Source organism: Silurus meridionalis, chromosome 17, assembly GCF_014805685.1.
Source record: "Silurus meridionalis isolate SWU-2019-XX chromosome 17, ASM1480568v1, whole genome shotgun sequence".
Taxonomy (NCBI): Eukaryota; Metazoa; Chordata; class Actinopteri; order Siluriformes; family Siluridae; genus Silurus; species Silurus meridionalis.
In genome coordinates, this window is record NC_060900.1 from 18,175,283 (window position 1) to 18,189,743 (window position 14,461).

General features: G+C 40.0%; 1 protein-coding gene across 11 annotated transcripts in view; it reads right to left on the reverse strand.

Annotated features, from left to right (window-relative positions):
• elavl4 (ELAV like neuron-specific RNA binding protein 4) overlaps positions 1 to 14,461 on the reverse strand; it is a 67,139-nt gene that overhangs the window by 14,337 nt on the left and 38,341 nt on the right. For all 11 annotated transcript variants that reach the window (XM_046871139.1, XM_046871140.1, XM_046871142.1 and 8 more), the window contains 2 exons: positions 6,211 to 6,314; positions 2,526 to 2,679 (listed from right to left, as the gene is read on the reverse strand). In XM_046871139.1, the coding sequence (XP_046727095.1) occupies positions 2,526 to 2,679; positions 6,211 to 6,314 (258 nt within the window). The remainder of the gene's footprint in view (positions 1 to 2,525; positions 2,680 to 6,210; positions 6,315 to 14,461) is intronic.

Sequence of the window (14,461 nt, forward strand, 5' to 3'; positions counted from 1 at the left end):
AAATCTAAGCCAACGCAGAGTGCCAGGACCATACTGAGTTTTTAACAAATTGAGTGCAGCTCAGTTTGCGGTATTTACCTGTTGCTGGCCCACACCCACTGCAGACCTTTATTTGAAGAGGAAAATATATGGGAACCATATATAGAGATTATAGGGAACTCCGCAACATAACTGTTACATATCACAATTTGTGAACTCTAGTTAAAGTGCATATCAATCTATTTACCTTTACATAAAAAAGTACAGTCAAGATCCCCAGTCACCTTCTGGATTCTTTGCTTATGCCACAACTCAGAACTCAGAATATCTGTACTATTATAACACTACTTGTCAACTACCTGAGACAAGTATACACACAACTAATTCAGTCAGTGGACTCCACTTACAACTCTTTTAGCACTAAACTACAAAGGTGTTCTAACAAAGCCACAAATTACAATCCATCACACTGATACCTGCGTACTGTGTTTTGAATGGTTGAATTTTTTTTTATTTGATCTTATTGTTAGTATTTGCATATATACACTACTTTAACCCATATGCAGTAAAATCTTGTTCTCTTAGCACTCTAATCATTCTGTGTTTGTCTCATTCTCGTTTTCTTGTACACCAATGAGATCACCTCCCATTAAGTACTGGCAATTCAGCACCAAGGACAGCACCTGCAGCCAAAAAATAATAATGTCTATGTGAGGCCGGCTCATGCTAAATTGGCAAGTGCTTCAGAGCTTGTTGAAATTTGTAAACCGTGCAAAAACTGCATTCTGCATTTCCATTCAACCACGAGTCCTTTAGTTCAAACTCTCCACAAAGACAAAAAAGGGATTTACTAAAAGTCTTCTTTCCTTACTTTATGGTGTTGTTTCCCTCTGTCACCTCTGCAAACTATCTAAGATCAACAGTGTGCTTCAGCCAAACCTAGTAGTCTTCTGTAACACCAATACCCACAAAGAACCCACACAAAATCTCAGAGGACCACAGTACTCAGACACAGTATTTTAATCTTATTCAAATACCCTACTGGGGTTAAAACTACAATTTACATTTGTGTGCTACGACTATAAATCTATTGTATTAGCACAGCACATACTGAACTTACTGAACACATACTAGGGCCCAAGCTGTCAAGGGTTAGGACTCTCTGTTGTTATGGCAAACATATACTGCTGGGGTAATTGCACCGACAGTCGTGTTCCAACTGTATTCAGTTTAATTACATGAAAAAAAAATCGGAATACAAAAGCAATAGCACATTACATAAATTTGCTGCACTGAAACGAAACTGATCTCGACCCTGGTATGGATTGATAATTAATTATAGCATTATATAAATGGTATTATGTGGGTGGAGTGTTGCTGAAGTCTTGCTGGCTGCTAGCAATTTAAACTAAGCTGGAAGTAGGTCCAATATATGAAAACTTGAATCTGCCATTTTGTTACATTTGAACAATAACTCTTGGACATCCATCCACACACACACACACACAACCACACCCACAACCACACACACACATAGTCCCTGGATGTAATTTAAAGCTCGGTCATAGAGCAGCAAACCATGCTCAATTTGTTTTTTTTTTCAGTAAGGGCAGAGGGTGACATGATGCCTCTTAATGCTGCAGCTTGTGGGGAAAAAAAAACTTCCTTGTTTCATAATCATTAGGATTTATTCTAAAACCCCATCATCCTGGAGGAGCCTCCTCATGGCCCTGCAGGGGTGGAGTGCATCAGAAGGGTGTCTGCATGTGAGGAGGATGTATGAAAATGAGTTTTAGGGAAGAGTAGGAAAGCAAATAATGTGTGTGTCGTGTGAATGTTTAGATTGGCAATAAACATGTGACAGTTTGAGTATCTGAATGTTTATACGCGCCTGAGTAAAAACGAGCCAACAGAATTTTAGTAGAGAAAATGGAATTAGATGATGCAATATTTTGTAGTTTATAGGATTGCAAAGCAAATAATGATATCACCAATGTGCAAACATATGAAAAGTATTGTTTCACAGCATGCATAGAAAACTTCATAAGCATGCATATATACTCCCTATATTGACTAATTTATTATTTCTTTATAATGCCAGGAGATATGTAAAATGAAAAATGCTGTTTGAAAAGGGATTTGCATTTGTTATTTACCACTTCCTATGGTCATGGGACATGTTTTGTGCTTAAATACACACACGCACACAATGGCTCATTTGTTGGTTCTTGGCAGCAGCATGTGTGTTTAAAGAGGCATTTTGCTCCATCAGTGCACATCAGGTCCTACGAAACAAAGCTAACAGTTATGCAATGCAAGCTGTGCCAGAGGATTCCGCAACAATCTTGTGTACATGTGTGCAATTGTGTGCATGTTTGATTCCAATTCATGTCCCATCATATATTTATAACTGTGCATACTGTGTATTCTATATGATACATTTAAAGGCGGTGAGTCTGTATGGCCTAATAAGTGTGGTGAGTGTGTGTGTGTGTACTTATTGTGGTTGCCAGTGTGTATTGACTGAGAAGTTGCCCCATGGATACCTGTGACCTGGTCGACGAGGATACGGGAGGTGATAATTCGTCCATACTGCGAGAAAAGTTGCTCCAGCTCTTTCTGGGTCATGGTCTTGGGCAGCCCACTCACGTACAAGTTAGCATCACGGATGGAGGCTGAGCTGGGCCGTGCATATGACACCTGAGAGATCACACACACACACACACACACACACGTTCAAGTATGCAGGTCAAAAGATAATAAAGAATTTCTTGAGTACATTTAGTGTATGCTCTGGGGTTCCCCCATATGGCAGTGAGGTGTGAATGCTATTTGTAGGTTTGCATATTTGCAGTTCTCCGTATTGAACTTGTGAATAGCGCCCTGGAACCTTCTGTCTCTGCTAGCAGTCAGAGAACACACACACACACACACACACACACACACACACACACACACTCCCTCTCTTTCGCACATACCCTCGCACAATATGCTCTCACCCTCCTCAACTTGTCAAACTCAGTAGCACCTTGGACAGCTCCTCTCACGCTCATACACACTCATTCCCTTTCCATGTCGCTCTGACAAACTTTCTCTTCTAGTTTGTTACTGAATAACATAAAATATTTACATGCTATGGTAAATCACATACACACACACACACACACACACATATACACACACATAGAGGAAAAATTCATACAATGTAATTCCATTTTCTGAGTGCCTCATTAGAGCACATTTGTGATGGTTATAGCTCTCCTTTCGTACCATTCCTCTAGTATTAGGGAAATGAGCAGGCACTGTTCCATCACTGCTGACATTTGGGTTCCAGAGCCATCAAATGCTGTTACAGTCATACAAATAGCAAGCTAAAGACATGATCCATTCAGGAGTAATCGCCTGAAATCCAGTTTAAGTGCGAAGGCAAAAGGCACAGAGCCCTGGCAGCGTCCTTACCCTGCCTTCTGCTCTTTTTTCTTGTTCATGTGATTTTTTTTTTTACACTTTCTTTTTTCACCCTCTCTTCTTTTCTTTCCATGTCAAGCAGCTCCAGATGCCGGATCTATCAACACCCTGTCTGCCTGTGAAGAGCGTGTGTGCGTGCGTGTGTGCGCGTGCTACTTAGAAAGAAGTGTGTGTTTGTGTGTCTGAATGATATGTGTGAGAGTGATGAGTGTGTGTGTGTGTGTGTGTGTGTGTGTGTGTGTGTGTTTCTCCACACGGAGCTCTGCTCTTTGCACCCTTTGTAGGATTTTTCCTCTCGCACCTCAACAGGAAGGCAGAGTTGGAGTTTAGCTGTGAAACAGGAAAGCGCTATGAAGGCAGGAGGGTGTCTGTGTTTTTGCATTGGTGTGTACTACCTCAGTGTGTGAAAGGGGAGATCAGGGGTGAGACTCACACTGTCTCCTTCACTCTCTATTTTCCCCCATTTCTCTCTCACACATTTCTATTTCTGTCCCTGTTAGACAGCACTGTGCTCTGATTATTGTCCTTCCTGTCAATCTGCATTCGTTTAGTGTCTCTCGGATTTATGTGTGACTTCTAAAAGTTTAAAAAACTTACAGAAAAAGTGTCAGAGGAAGACTGGGTTAAGGTGGTTGAAATTTACATTACATGCAAGCATTTTACTTCAGCAACATAACCCCTATACATAACCTCTCATTTAAGTAAGTAAAGAAAATACGAATAAAACTAATATATATACAGAATAAACATTTCTTCCCTTTTGCTGTTGGCTGGGTTGTCTTTATCCACACTATTTCTTCGATAACCTCAAGAGCTGGAGAGACCTATGTCTCACAGCATGTGTTTCAAGAGGATGATGACCTTCAAATACTCTTATTTGCTAAGTTGCAAGAGAGGATTTCATTCTCCTCATGCCCTCTTGATGCATTAGTGGAAAAAAAAATCCCCTATTGAGTAGTCTGGCATTAGTCTAAAGGAAAGATTTCACACAGCGAAAGGGAGAGCGAGACTAAGGCCTGATCAAAGAGAGGAGATGGAATCACCATCACCACTGCCCCATGCTGCGATGGATGGATGGAGAAAGTCGGTGCAAAAAAGTGAGGTAGAAAGATAAAGGTATTAGAGTACCCTTACAACGGCTGGATTAGGCAGTGTCCCACTGGGAGAATCACAATGTGGACTGTCTTGGCTTGTTTGTGTCATCATATGTGAGTGAGAGAGACTGAGAAGCAGGATGAGAGAGATAGATAGAGGGAAAGAAAGAGAGAGAATGCGAGATCATGCATGATGGGTGCATGTGAGAGGTGTGCTTGTGAAAAAATGCGTCATATGAAGAGCAAGTAACTCGAAATGTTGTAGGTTAGAGCTCCGTGAAGTTATACAATAAACCACTTCTGGGCTCAGAAGCTTCACCCCACATTGTTTTTCCATTCACAGGACTGGTCTGTGGCGTGGAGCACAGACCCACTGACATATGTTAAAGTGTTGGTACTGTGCTGCTGGGAATCTGTGTGTATTTGCATGTGTGTGTGTGTGTGTGTGTGTGTGTGTGTGTGTGTGTGTGTGCACTCCTGCTGCCCAAACAGTGAGAGATGAGCATGTGTGCAGTGAGAAGCTGTGACGATGAGCAAACACACACTCGCAGTGAGTCATTTCATCTCTGACGGGTTCCAAACTGAGGCTGAAACCAGCACTATAGTCGAGTCACCACAAACCCACACACACACACACACACACACACACACACACACACACACACACACACACACAAGCACACGCACAAGCACACACAAAGCCACCTGCTACTCCGGCCCTCTGGAAACCGCCCATGTTTGTGTTTATCCCAGTTTCAACAACAGTTTTTTTTTCTCAATCTCCATTCCTTCCTACTTGTCTGTCTGTTTTTCCCTCCCGGGCAGCACAGCCTGAGGGAATGGATGCTGTGTTTTCATGTCGGCCTAAGCACAGGAAATCCAGTCTGATTAGATTAGCAAGGATGTAACAGAGAGGCCAGGGATTATATGCCAGATGATCTCACAAACAACCCGATTACACCATGACTCAGACTAAAAAGGATCAGAAGCAAATATATACAGTCAAAAATCATTTTCTATTTGTAAAAAAAAAAAAGCATAGAATTACATTTTTTTTTCAGCCGGATAAAATATGGAGTACCACTGACATTTTGCTGGCATACAGCATATTCTCAGTCTACCTCACCTCTCTAACTGGGTTTACAGTATACCAAAAACACACTGGGGTGACTACTTAGCATTTGAGCATCTTTTCATTATACATTCTATTTTTCCTTTTTCGTGTGACTCCATGATTTGACATTTGGAGATGCATTTGCATATCAATTACACTATTTTCCCATTTCTCCCTGCAGTCACTCTTCTATTTCCTTCTGCATCTTAATGAGGCGGATTTCCCCTCCTCTCGCTTTTGTGTCGCAGCACCGCAGCCCAGCACGAGTCAATACACACCACATGTGCTAATCAATGCAGCTCCACTGGCAGAAACGGTGACAGGAAACATTAAGTGAATTGACTCATGCAGTTGGGAGAAATGGCTGATGACTAATTGGGGAGGAAAGCAGGAGCGTACTGCCAACCAAATGAGATATTGTTCCATTACCGTCATACAATCTCATATCAAAATCAGCAACATGTTCACACCTACCCCTTACCATACACATACTAGTGTTCATACACACCTACACCCACATTGCTTTCTAACAATGTGCTTGGTATTTAACAGTACCTTGATAGTTTTGGTTTGAAGTCTGAGTCCATTTAATGTGTTGATGGCTTTCTCTGCATCCTTTGGGTCAATGTAGTTGACAAAACCATATCCAAGACTCTGTCCTGTGTTTTAGAGAGAGAGAGAGAGAGAGAGAGAGAGAGAGAGAGAGAGAGAGAGAGAGAGAGAGAGAGAGAGAGAAGAGAAAGAAAAAGGAAAGAAATGTTAGCACTCTATACCATTAGCATGTATGACACCCAAAAGTGTGGGCTTAAAGGATAAGCTTTCTACCGGTAAGCCTCTGACGGTGTCTTAACTTGAATGGTTTTGATTGAACATTCTCTTCCCAGCAAAAGGCTATGAAGCCACCAGCACAGCCGATTCCCCACGGAACCAGCAGCTGCATTGCTAGCAGCATTTCTCTTCCTCCTCTGGCTTTCTTTAAACATTGTTGCCTCACAAATGTTGGAGAGCTCTGATGAGGAGTGCAACACTCATCTGCATTTATTGAAACAGACATGCCCAAGTCCACAGCGCACACAAAGTGAATTGTAAATACACCTATACTGGTCCAAATGCTGAAAAATGTCACGGCAGACGTTTTTATTTAATTGCCAACTATGTGTATATATAATTAATATAATTAATGTATACACATTCCAGATTATTTGGCATAAAAAAGTCATATTCTTTAATAAAACAGTACTTCCACCCAAATACAATAATATTGTCTTTGCCCTGGAGTACGAAAAAACATTTTCTTTTGTGAAGGTTAGAAAAATTCTTATCATTATGATTACTATTAGCGTAGTCAAAGTAGTGGTAGTATATTAGTATATTATATTAGTAACAGAATGACTAAAATAGTAAAATTGGTAGTAACCCTAGTAGATATAATACAAGTAATAGGAGTAGTAATAGTAGTAATAGTAACATGAATAATAATAATTGTAGTAGTAAATAGTAGTGTTGTAAATGTACGGTTTTTATCTACATCTCTCAGTGTCATGAAGCAGATGCAGTGCTGTGCAGTGTGTCCCAGAAAAAAAACAAGGAACAGATGTAGAAAAAGGTTTCTGTAAATGAAGTATACTTGCAAGATTAAGAGGCACTCTTGCACAAAGCTTGATGAATGAAATGGATAGATAAATACTGTAGTGTTTAACCCTGCCTGACGCCAGCTTCACATCTGAGTAGTGACACAAAAGCGGAGCAACTCTGTCACCATTTATTTCAGCTCTTGCTTACGGGTGCAGGCAAGCAGGAACTGCAGGAATTACACCCACAAGCATAAAACACACACACACACACACACACACACACACACACACACACACACACACACACAAACAAATGATTTATAAAAGCTCAGCAGAAACCCAGAGCTAGGCTTATGATTGAGGCATATGTGCTGGCATGCACGCACACACACACACACACATAGAAATTAAGGGAGTCTAAACTATACCACTTACAAAATAATAGAATTTAAAATATGTTGAGAGGTAAGAGAAGTAATTGTTTAGGTAATAACTAGAATAAATTCCAATTAAAGCACTGAGAACTGCCATTTCAATAAAACACTGCATTGATGCTCAGGGTAAATCTGTCTCTGAGCTCTGCGGCAAAATGGCAGGTAAAAACTTCAAAGAAACGATAGAAATGCCATCTCTTCCTCTGGCTGAAACGATTAATTCTCCCTCTCAAGTGCTCACTCACATACACACACACACACACACACACACACACACACACACACGCACACACACACACACAAACATACACAGGTGGCCAACATGTACATGATTGGATTTGACAAACCCTCTCAGCATGCTCTTTTTCTTACTCTCTAAAACACACACATACACACACACTACAAAAGCATGCACAGTTACTGTATGCTGATTATTCACTGGACTGTATTAGAGGTGTATTGGATCCTGTGGGTCAGATGTGAAGCACAATGTGTTTGAAGCTTCATTTGTTATTTTTTCGTCTGCTTTATTCTGGTTGGGTTGTTGTGCTTTAAATGACTCATTTGTTTTATGTTTTGGAAAAATACCAAACTTAGTTCATTAGAAAATATTGCTGGCAGGTACAAACAAAATTAATAAATGCAGGAGTGGGCAGGATTAGTCAGAGCTGCTTGGGGAGTGAGCAGGAGTGGGCTTAAAAAAAAAAAACAGCTTTACACACACGCACGCACACACACACCACTTGAATGTAATGTTAATCTATTATTAAAAAGAATAAGAGAGAATGTTTCCTTACTACTCGCGCACTCGGGCACACACTGGCCTATCCACTCATTCAATCTTCCATTAGCTCTATAGGACTAATGCATTTGATTTATGATATAAATCATATGTAATAAATATGAAATGGACTTCAGGCGTTAGGTCCAAGATTATATTTGAAAAGAGTGCAGGCTGTTACGAACAAGATCTGAACCAAAGCATATGGGAGATACGTCTAAAGTAATGTTAGTATGTATGTCTAAATAATGTAAAGTAATGATGCAGAAAACTGTCTACCGGGACACCGAGCCAGTGAGTGCATGGTGGCGAAGTGGAATATTAACCCAATTAAATTCAATTAGTTTAATGGATACATTAATTGTATATGGTAATTGTCAATTTAAATGGCAAAAAAACCCACAAAATGATACATTGCAATGTTAATGTGTTTTTAATGAGCATTCATATCACTGTTCAACCTTACCACCTAGACATATAAGGAAACAATTGAACGAAATTGTGGTGCAACAGAACATACACAAATGCCAAAATAGTGTTACAAAATACATTTAACATTTATATAATGATAGCTATTCATAATATAACTATCCGAAAAGGCTCAGTCAAGAGTGTGAGTGTATTGCGTTTGTTGCAGATCCTAATAAAAGTGCAATGCGGCATTTATGTGTAAAACCAGGAGCGCTGTTTTCATTAGACTTGACATCATTGAGCCGATGTTGTGATTTTTTTCGAGCAGCTGTCTTCCTGTCACCCGTGACCACTAAAGATTGAGTATGAAGGCAAATAGCAGCAGCTCCCTGTGTGTCCTATTTTGCTTTGTGTCTGATGATCTTGAGAGAAAGATAGATGCTTCGAGGTGACAATAAGGATCTTTGACTAAACATGTACACACACCCCAAACCCCCACACTGGAATTGGCATTGTGTACAATCAATTGTAACATGTATCCTGTATTCTTTCTAAACACAAACACACAACTTACACGCCACTGTTTTCTTTTGAATGTTCCTGGCTGCATATTTACACATGCTGCTGTTGCGATGTAATATATTTAAGCCATTTGTGTTTTCAGTAGCATGACAGTCTACTCTCAAAATCTTCATGCCAGACTGGAAAACCGATTGTTTTTAACTGAATGATGACAATGGCTGAAACATCATTTAAAAGCCCAGTGATTTCATTTATCGAGAATGAGATAAAAATTGAGTTATACACAACATTGCCTGCATAAATGTCCTCATTTTCAAACTCTGGCAGCCGTGTTATGTATTTTCACTTGAGTCAGGTGGAGGTGCTGAATGTAGTATCTGTGCAGGAGAAGGAACAGGAAGAATGGCTGGGCGAAAAAGAAATGTGACAGCTCGGTGAGCATCTGATGCTAACTCACCTTGATCGTATGAAGTTTCCTGGCTACACAACAACGAAATGTGTTTGGTCAGTCTAAAATTTTGTCAGATTTACGATGTGGTAGGCAAAGAAGGAATGGAGGAAAAGCCTCTTCGATTTGTCAAAACAAATGTATCACTGGCGTTCCCTGCCTGACATTTCGCCCTTGCTGCAACAGCATCTAGGGACCGCACTGCATTCTTTCTGGGAGAGGTTTTGCCATTTTTTTAGCCATTCTGTCCTATTAGCAACAGGAGAGAAGACACTCACACAAAAGAAATACCAAATTAGTTTATGCCTAATCAGAACTCATTCTTCAATTTGACGGTTAACTATGAATTTATGACTTTCCTAATTTGCTCAGTAATCTTCTATCAAAGGAGACAAAAGCTTGAGTGGAGTGTAATTAGATAATGCGGTGTGTTATGATATAAGTTTGCATTATAAATGTTGTTTATCATCAGCTCTAATGGCTTTAATTCAGCCCATTCATGCTACATAAGCTACATAATTCACTCAAGGCTGCCTAAGTGCTTTCTCAGACAAAAGCTAAAAGCAGCTTTGTATCTTCTGATTGAATTTTCATTAAAGGCTAATATTTCTTTGCTTGTCTCTCTTAAGCCCGCTGCCTTACTTGGGTAGCAACTTGTTGGCGCCAACTTAAAAAAAAAATGAGCACAATCGATTATTCCAAAAAAAAAAGAAAAAATTTAAGAGGACTGTATCATTTTTTTTTTTTATTGAGTAACGGATTAGAACAGCCCTAGTGTGTGTTGTTTAAAAGCACAATTCGAAAATACACATCACAATGACTTATAATGAAATGTGTGGGTGTGAATAAAAATATAAATGAAAAACTTCCATGTCGGTGGATATATATATTGTTTGCTTAGCATAATTGATTACAGGTTTTAAAAAAAAGCCTTAAAAAAAAGCCTCATACAAAAGCCTCTGTGTTAATTTGTGAAAAGTTTTTTCCCTAAAAAACCTGGTAGATTTGCATGATTTAGTGCAAACATTGACAGAGCTGTTGTGACTATCAGTGTGTAGCTGCTCTTGTTCTCTAAAATGGGCTTAAATTTACATTTTTAATAGCAATGCAAAAATAATCACACCTTCACCCTGTTTAATAACACTGCGGTGTGTGAAACATGTGCTAGAAATTTGATAATTGATCTTAAAGTCTGGATTTTAAATAACCAAAAAACCTTATCGGTATATGATAAAGCATGTCTACAGGAGATAGACACTTTTGTGCGATATTTTGCACACACCTCTGAATATACAGTGGTCCTCCAGCAAATGGTGCAAGATAAACTGACGGCATGCTGTCAGCATTTTTCTCTGCCAGGCTAGTAGAACAGCTGGGAGACGACGGAGCCTCCCGCCCCCGGGTTCTCCCTCTCCCCGCTGAGCTGGAGCCTACGGCGACTTGGTGCACAGCCCAAAGTGTGTGGGCTGTCTGAAATGGATAAGTGTTTGGGGAGAATGCCGTGCGCAGTGAATATGGGACACCCCAACAAAGCAGTGTTAGACCCTCACACATGACTGAGCTGGCAGCTGCTCCAAAGGCTCCCCGGAAACCCACGTGATTCTGTGGTGTGGAAAAAAAGCTATAACTCCACCCATGGACTGATGCTCATTTTTGGTGCAACTATGGCTTATGTTTAAAGCATATAGTGTTAGATAAGAGCTGGGTGATTCATAATTCCAGTTGGAAGTGCGGATTTATCACAAATCCGATGAACAAAATATAAAGGTATATTTGAAGAAATGAAAACACAACAAGAATATTGATGCCTGTGAGATATTACACTTATATAATGCCTAAGAGGGGAAAAAAAAACAAGCTGATATGGCTTGGGCAGAGGAGTATGCTGAGTTAAAGGAATCCAAACAGGTTATGCTGTTTTAGTTGCACTATGACGCAGTGGGAAAATCACTCTAATTTCCCCAGCCAGTTGTCAGGTATAGAACGCTGGTTTTCTTCTTCTTGTGCCGTTCGTCGGAGGAAATGAGACGGTGGAGAAAAGTTCATTGTTAGACAATGTAAATTGGCTTCGGATGCTTTTAGCTTGAATAACAATTACACATTCCCTCATGCTCTCGCTATGATGAAATTGGAATTCATTAAGGCATCACGTTAATTGTCTCTCCAGCATAAATTCGAATATTCATGATCTCCACTCCACACCGTCACCGCACATTGTCTTTTCTTACACCTGTCTTGTGAAACATAGATCCTTAGTAACTCTCTGTATAGTTACTTTGGCTTTATTTTAGTCACATGCTGATTAAAGCAAATATGACAAGGCTATAATTTTTCAACATGAAGGATTTTTTTTTCGCTTCTCCAGCAGGTATTCTCAGGTATGCTTCAGATCATTGCACGAGTTTTAACTCAGGTGGAGAGAACCAGCCTTGGATTGATACACAGTTCCAAGATCAGCTGGAAGTCAAGATGGCGCTCAGAATTTGCTTAGACTCGCTGCGCTCAGGTCAGTAGTACGACAGATGGTGGTGGTGTTTGGTGTGTGAGTGGGATATGTAACTGAACAAGCAGATGTAGAATGTAGGAGGCTGTTTGATGTCAGCTACATAAGTGTTAAACACAGACTGAACTGATAGGAGCATCATTTTGTGCGCCAAGCCATTAAGCACCAGCCAATGGTGCCTGTGGATTGCGAGAGAATGGGAAAACAATGAAGGGAAATGGCAGACATCAAAGGGGATGAGGGTGTGTGTGCTATTCAATTTTCCTTTTCAGGGGACATGATAGAACATTGGCCTGAGTGCCAGACAAAGAAAAAGGAGCAGTTTTTCATTTTTAATTGCAGTAATTGTTTGCCGCACACAGAACACAAACAGAGGACTTTAATTTTAACCCTCCTCCTGAGGTGGAAAAAACACGTGCAGTCAACTGCATTGCCCTGCATGACTATGTTCCCCTTTTCGGATTTGTCATTATAAATACAAGCACATTCATAGTTATGCATAAAACCTACATAGGCAAACAAAAGCAGATCCTTGTCGGTACTCCAAACCTATAGATCAGTCTCTCTAGTGTCCTTTCTCACAAAACAACTGAGCACTGACTTCTTACAAACACATTTATGTGTTCCATTAAGGGTTTCCACTGAAAATTCAGCATAAAGCTATAAGAAACTCCTTCACATAGTATATGTGTTTAGCTTTTTTTTAGTAGTCGGCTGAGAGGAGCTGAGACAGCAGCATCGGCAAAGGATGCATGCTTGATTCAGGCCTTTAAAAACAAAGACTTTGCACTATGTTAGCAGCATAGCCATCTGTTTTATTCATGGCCCTAAACAAATTCTCATTGTAATGACATTTCGTTCTTCCTACCTTTAAAGCTAGGCTAAAATAGTTTCTGCTGACAAAATATACACAAGTAAGAATAAATATCGCCCCTAACATCTAACTGATGCAGCTTACAATACATTTCCTTTGCCGTTTGGTTAAGCTGACGGATTGAAAATATGATGGCTGATGGAGCGTGTGTGTGCATTTATATAAAATTTTTTGTACCTATATATATTGGCACTTAATAAAAGACTAGGCCTCAGGTCTCTGATTTATTGCAAGCACAGCCAGCTGGTTAGAGGAGTATCGTGTGCGCAAGTGTGCATGTGCCAGAGAAGACGGGTAAACAATTTTCCTTGGCACTTCACTGGGCAGCATTTGGCCAGGCTGTTAGGGAGCAAGAGAGGTAGCTGTAGCTAGAGTTAACTCATCTGCCTGGTGTCTCATCAAAGCTGACAGGAACGAGTGGAAAGAGAAGAAAGTGGAAGAAGAGACCTGCCTGTTGTCACCTTGTCGAAGGCTGCTTTTGAACTGCCTGTAAAAGGATTCTCGCATACGTCAAAGTACTCTGGAAAACAGAGAACAACGTTTTCTCGCTTGCATCATTGGCATGCAGATGAAAGTCAAGCACTCTGCACGGGAAGTTTGATCTGGTCAAATATTTTGGCATTGAGGCTTAGAGGTCATCGCTGCTCAAACTCCCACTCTCTTCATAGACTTCATAACCGTGAAAGCATAGTTAATGATGGCAGCAGCCTGAGCATACAATCATTTTTCTCCAATAATAGGAAGTGCTTAGTTAGGCTGAAATTCTAAAATGGGAAACTGAACCCAAGAGACAGGTGCCACATATACCTTACAGTAGAACGTGGCAAAAAGGCAGAAACGATAGTATTTATAATGCATTGTGCTCTTCTAAACCATTCCAGAGAGTCAGTGGAAGCGAACAGAACATATTCTCGAGTGCTTTCTCACCCAAAAAAAAAAAAAAAAACAGGGCTGACTAATGCTTCATCGATTCTCACTTACTTCAATCTGCACCGTTATGTGAGAGAAGGAAAATTAAATGAGATGGTGTAGCAATAATTGAGTGCTATTTGAAAAACTACTTGATCTGGTTTATTTGAATAAATAACATGAAATAACACAAAAGTGAAATGTTGCTAATCAAAGCGTAAAAACATTTACGACCTCATTTAACAGTATAGTTTTTAGTTAAGATTAATTCAAATTTACAAGCAACAAATTAAAACACATTACAATGTAATCTTTTTAAACTTTGAGTTTTATTATAAATATTTTTGTCT